The sequence below is a fragment of the Alosa alosa genome, chromosome 2, assembly GCF_017589495.1.
Source record: "Alosa alosa isolate M-15738 ecotype Scorff River chromosome 2, AALO_Geno_1.1, whole genome shotgun sequence".
Taxonomy (NCBI): domain Eukaryota; kingdom Metazoa; phylum Chordata; class Actinopteri; order Clupeiformes; family Clupeidae; genus Alosa; species Alosa alosa.
This window is the reverse complement of record NC_063190.1, coordinates 13,142,023-13,147,910: the sequence shown is the minus strand read 5'-3', so window position 1 is coordinate 13,147,910 and position 5,888 is coordinate 13,142,023. Positions and strand designations below refer to the sequence as shown.

At 46.9% G+C, this 5,888-nt stretch overlaps 1 protein-coding gene across 1 annotated transcript; it reads left to right on the top strand.

Annotated features, from left to right (window-relative positions):
• The first annotated feature begins 1,220 nt into the window (after positions 1-1,220).
• Positions 1,221-1,878, top strand: LOC125310041 (myb-like protein X). Its single transcript, XM_048267225.1, has 2 exons — positions 1,221-1,255; positions 1,380-1,878. The coding sequence occupies exons 1-2, from the start codon at positions 1,221-1,223 to the stop codon at positions 1,876-1,878; spliced, it is 534 nt and encodes a 177-aa protein (XP_048123182.1).
• Positions 1,879-5,888: the final 4,010 nt, after the last annotated feature.

Here is a 5,888-nt window from a genome sequence, read left to right as displayed (position 1 = left end):
TAGCCTACCTATCCTCGTGGTTGTGGAGGGATGATCGTTAGCAGCTGTGAAGTCTTTTATTCTCAAGATAGCCTAATGGTGTAGCCTACTGTCTACGAAGACGTAGGCTTAAATACAACTATCTACAGTCATCCAAAAATGAATTGCCAGAGATAGGCTATGAAGGGAAAAAGTGCAGCATTTTAAACATGGCAAGATTATTTTTACCGGAACAGTTTGTTCTAATTTGTCTCGTGAAATTCGTGCTTGTGGACATCAATCACCTATCTTCTGTCCTTCTATTTCAAGTTATCATGTGTGTCATTTGATTATACAATCACAACAAATGCTAATAAATGAAAACAGAATGTATGTGCTATAGGCTAACGTTACAGGTCACTTAGGCTAACTCCCGTATGTCAAAATAAACTGATTTGATCCTAATAGTTTAGCGATCACACACAACAACTTAACACAGCAACCTCAAACACCACTGTTGAACCTAGGCTACTGCTTCAGTCATGTAAGAAATAAGCAGTTTATGAATTATCTTTACCCGTTTAATCAAGTCCACATGACCAAAATAACAACATATTTAAAGGCTGAGCTAGCATAACAGCCTAATATAGGCGATGCTGCAATGGATAACTAATACAAAGTTTCACACAATTAATGAACTTTATCACTCACATTCTGAGTTTTTCTGGGTGGTTATAGATCCATGCAGATCGTCTTGGAATAAGCCATCGCTGTTATATGATATAATATGTTACAGGATTCATGACTAACGCCATTAATGTTATGATGCTGACTGACGCTGGCTATAACAGTAGCTTCTAGGCTACCGTTTAAAGTCTCTGCTGAGTCTACTGCCTACCAAAACCTGTCGCTGTTCAGTTGAAGTTAAATTATCAAATATTGTTTGATTTTGTGTCAGCTTTCAGAAGGAAGACATGTTCCTTTCTGGTCAAATTTCACAGCTTCTAAGAAAGGCTATAGCCTTCTCGTGTAAACCGAAGTTTTGAACAGAGAAAAAAAAAGTTAGGCTACCATTAGGCTACATGCAGGTTCTCCGATACAGATCAATGCACCAAATCAGGGCGATTTTAGCGAAACAACGTTCCTGTGACAGGCTATCAAATATTGAACAATGGGATAACGTTTCATCATCACCTTTATATGACATTGCTGAAATACAGAGATGTAGCCTACTGAGAGGCAGCTGCAGACAACGATGTTCAATGGGTTCAACTTGTCCCTTGCCTACCAGCTGGATGTAAGCAAAGCTATAGAACCTAGAATACGTCACATGAATAACGTTAATTGTAGAGGTTAACTGGGTTTTTGATTGCTGGTGCGCATGTGGGTATGAGACTTTGGGCTTTTCTCAACTGTTGCAGAGTGCAGCAGGAGAATGACCTTCCTGGGGAAGTGTACAAGGATGAGGGAGGGGAGACATGGGAAACCCTCCAAGAAAGAGAAAGCAGACTGAAAAAGGCCACCTTGGAAGAACTGAGACAAGAACTAGAAGCTCTGGGTGTAAAAGTAGGTGTGGACAAGGGCCGCAAGAAATGCATGAGTGAGAAGAAGTTGAGAAGACAGTATAGAAAACTTCTCATGAGAGAACTGAGGATCAATGATCTGGAAAAATCTGGAAAGGCCTTGCAGGTGAAGAAGAAAACGGTGATGGAGAAGGAGAAAGAGGAGCGGACTGATATGGTGGTTGAGGCAGAGGTGGAAGGCTCTGGCCAGGATGGGCCACAAGAGACGAAAGCAGAAATGGATGGAGAGAGAGAGGAGAAACTGGATGTTGACGAAAGGGATGAGGAAGAAGAAAAAGGAACCTCTGAACTCATAGAGGAGGGGAAGGAGAAGGAACAGAATGAGAAGAGAGAGTGATACAAAAGCAAGTGAGACAAAGGAGGAGGAGGAGGGAGATAAAGAGAAAGTGAGAGAGGAGGAGGACAAGGAGAAGGCAGGAGGAGAGAAAGGAGAGGAGGAGGGGACAGAGAGAAAGGATGAGAAGGAGGAGGCTGATGATATGATGTCAGAGACGAGGAGAGAGGAAAAGGGCGAGAAAGACGAGGAGATGGAGGAGGCAGGCCATGATGTGAAGGAGAAAGACCATGTGGAGGTGCAGGTGGAGGAGGAGGAAGTTAATGATGAGGAGAAGAAAGACCATGTGGAGGTGCAGGTGGAGGAGGAAGTTAATGATGAGGAGGAGAAAGACCATGTGGAGGTGCAGGTGGAGGAAGTTAATGATGAGGAGGAGAAAGACCATGTGGAGGTGCAGGTGGAGGAGGAGGAAGTTAATGATGAGGAGGAGAAAGACCATGTGGAGGTGGAGGAGATGGAGGAGGAAGTTAATGATGAGGAGGAGAAAGACCATGTGGAGGTGGAGGAGGAAGTTAATGAGGAGGAGGAGAAAGACCATGTGGAGGTGAAGGAGGAGGAAGTTAATGACGAGGAGGTGGACCATGTGGAGGTGCAGGAGAAGAAGGAGGAGAAGGAGAAGAAGGAGGAGGAGGAGAAGAAGGAGGAGAAGGAGAAGAAGGAGGAGGAGGAGGTGGAGAGTGAGGAGGGTCTGGCGCAGCAGAAAGAGGATGGGCAGAAGGAAGAAGTGGATGTGGAGAAAGAGGAGGGAGAACAGGCTGCCATGGAGATTGATGATGTAGAGGTAGCGGAGGAGAGGAAGGACGATAGAGGAGTGGAGATGATGTCAGCCGTCTCTCAGGGTTAGTATCACACTAGCAGATGGTACCCTTCACACGCTCTTCATATGAACTGCCAAACATCAACAATCAATACTGAGAGCTGACTAACAGAGTAGCTCCATTATAACAACTTCACTTAAATATATCTTTGATTCTACAGTGGCTCTACATGAGGAGGACCAAACAGAAGACATGGGCACTATGGAGGAAAGGACCCCTGAATGTGAGTATTTCACACGTTATGATTTAAACCAACAAGCGTTGTGTGAACCTTATTGAATCATGTCTTTGAATGTGGTGATTTCACAGTGGCTTCAAACGACTCTCAGGAGATGAAGACAAAGAAGAAAACAAGAAGGGGCAAAAGGGGAAAGGGCAGAAGACGACAGAAGAAGACAGCTGAGTGCACACCGGCACTGGCCATGGAGACTGACCGGCTCAGACAGGGGCAACCTCAGCATAGCCATGTCCAGCAGGCACAGGCAGGACAGAGGAGAGCCTTCAGAGGAGGAGGACCTGCGCCCAGGAGGGGACCCTGGACATATGAGAGTCCAGAGTGCTGGTACGTGGGGCAGGACAGCAGGGGACGGAGAGGAGGCCAGATGTGGTGGCCGGAGATAAGAGGAGGAAGAGAAGGAGGAGGAGGAGGATGAGGATGGAGAGGGAGGAGGATGGAGAGGAGGAGGAGGATGAGGAGGATGGAGAGGAGGAGGAGGAGAAGGAGGAGGAGGATGGAGAGGAGGCCAGATGTGGTGGCTGGAGAGAAGAGGAGGAGGAGGATGAGGATGGAGAGGAGGAGGATGGAGAGGAGGAGGAGGATGGAGAGGAGGAGGAGGAGGAGGGAGAGGAGAGGAGGCCAGATGTGGTGGCCGGTGAGAGGAGGAGGAAGAGGAGGAGGAGGTTTCTACGGAGAGTGGCCGAGAAATGAATGGATCAGGGAAGAAGGAAGGAGAGAGATGGAGTGGAGAGAGCACTGCAGAAGGATGGAGCAATACTATCACTATCACTACTATGATTAAAATAAACAAATAAAAATGCACACACGCATGCACACACACACACACACACACATACATTCCTCACACGTACTTACACACACACACACACACACACACACACACACACACACTATATTTAAAATAAAAAAAAAAAACAATTAAAATAAAAATTAAAACAATTACTATTTGTTTCTGCCAGATTTTTATTTATCATCAACAGATACACGCTATGAATGAACATGCATCAACAGATTACCATTATCCCTTCTCCTCCTCTCCTCCCCTCCTGCACTCCATTATCCCTTCTTCTCTCCTCCCCTCCTGCACTCCACTATCCCTTCTTCTCCTTTCCTCCTCTCCTCCTGCACTCCACTATCCCTTCTCCTCCTCTTCTCCTCTCCTCCCCTCCTGCACTCCACTATCCCTTCTCCTCCTCCCCTCCTGCACTCCACTATCCCTCTTCTCCTCTTCTCCTCTCCTCCCCTCCTCCTGCACTCCACTATCCCTTCTTCTCTCTTCTCCTCTCCTCCCTCCTCCTGCACTCCACTATCCCTTCTTCTCCTCTCCTCCCCTCCTCCTGCACTCCACTATCCCTTCTCCTCTTCTCCTCTCCTCCTGCACTCCATTATCCCTTCTTCTCCTCTCCTCCCCTCTCCCACTATCCCTTCTTCTCCTCTCCTCCCCTCCTGCACTCCATTATCCCTTCTCCTCCTCCCCTCCTGCACTCCACTATCCCTTCTTCTCCTCTCCTCCCCTCCTGCACTCCACTATCCCTTCTTCTCCTCCCCTCCTGCACTCCACTATCCCTTCTCCTCCTCTTCTCCTCTCCTCCCCTCCTGCACTCCACTATCCCTTCTTCTCCTCTTCTCCTCTCCTCCCCTCCTGCACTCCATTATCCCTTCTTCTCCTCTTCTCCTCTCCTCCCCTCCTCCTGCACTCCACTATCCCTTCTTCTCCTCTCCTCCCCTCCTCCTGCACTCCACTATCCCTTCTCCTCTTCTCCTCTCCTCCTGCACTCCATTGTCCTTTCTTCTCCTCCCCTCCTGCACTCCATTATCCCTTCTTCTCCTCTCCTCCCCTCCTGCACTCCATTATCCCTTCTTCTCCTCTCCTCCCCTCCTGCACTCCACTATCCCTTCTTCTCCTCTCCTCCCCTCCTCCTGCACTCCACTATCCCTTCTCCTCTCCTCCCCTCCTGCACTCCATTATCCCTTCTTCTCCTCTCCTCCCCTCCTCCTGCACTCCACTATCCCTTCTCCTCTCCTCCCCTCCTGCACTCCACTATCCCTTCTCCTCCCCTCCCCTCCTGCACTCCATTATCCCTTCTTCTCCTCTCCTCCTCTGGCTCAACATTGATATGAGACGGGCCTTTAATTCCTTTCGCACAAAACTTCCTCTGCAAAGATGGAAATCTGCACCATTGAACTGGCTTAAACAGATGATCTGGAAGGTTCTAAGGGATTAAAACAACCCGAAACTAAAAAATAGACCAGGCCTCTATTTGAGTCCGGCCTTTATCCAAACCTGTAGCTACACCAGACGTGTAAAAGAGACAGGCATCTATTTGGGACTCGGCTTTTATTTGAAGTTTTACGGTAATTACCATTATTTTTACGGTAATTACAATCATTTTGTGTGAATATTTCCTCCAAAAATTCGGCTTGGCGTGAAAGGGCCTTTAGCCTGTAAACATGGCTTTGCCATTGTGATAGATCCATGTCCCGTGGACCTCCATGTTAAACACACCAAACAGGCTCCACTGGAATAGTGGTCTTATATCATTATAGTGTATCCACATATAAACATTAAATGTGTTTCCAGCTCATCTTAACTGTCATAAATTACAATTCTAAATTATCAAAGTGACATTACTTCATGGTTAAGTCAAGTAGTATACTGTTGTGTCAGGGCCACATATATGGTTGGGATAACTTTGTGTTATGAATTCTGACACAATTTCCTTGCTTTTGCCATGCGCCATTAGATGGTGCTACTGACCTCCGGTGCTAAGCGATGTTAGCATGTTAGCTAATGAACTGAAAAAATGACAGACATCAATGTTCAGGCCAAATGTTGACGTGAACGGAATATTATGGACACACAAAGTAATAAGTATTAATTAGGCCCTTGTTTCGCCTCTTTCTGGTTGGTTAGTCAGTCACAGGGCAATGCAAACTCTAATGAGTAAATTAAGGTG

What these genes read in the sequence shown, in the direction of transcription:
- LOC125310041 (XM_048267225.1), top strand. Translation starts at nt 1,221, where the DNA reads ATGGGTTCAACTTGTCCCTTGCCTACCAGCTGGAT. An exon ending in CCCTTGCCTACCAGCTGGAT is followed by an intron (nt 1,256 to 1,379) that starts GTAAGCAAAGCT and finishes CAACTGTTGCAG; the next exon opens with AGTGCAGCAGGAGAATGACC.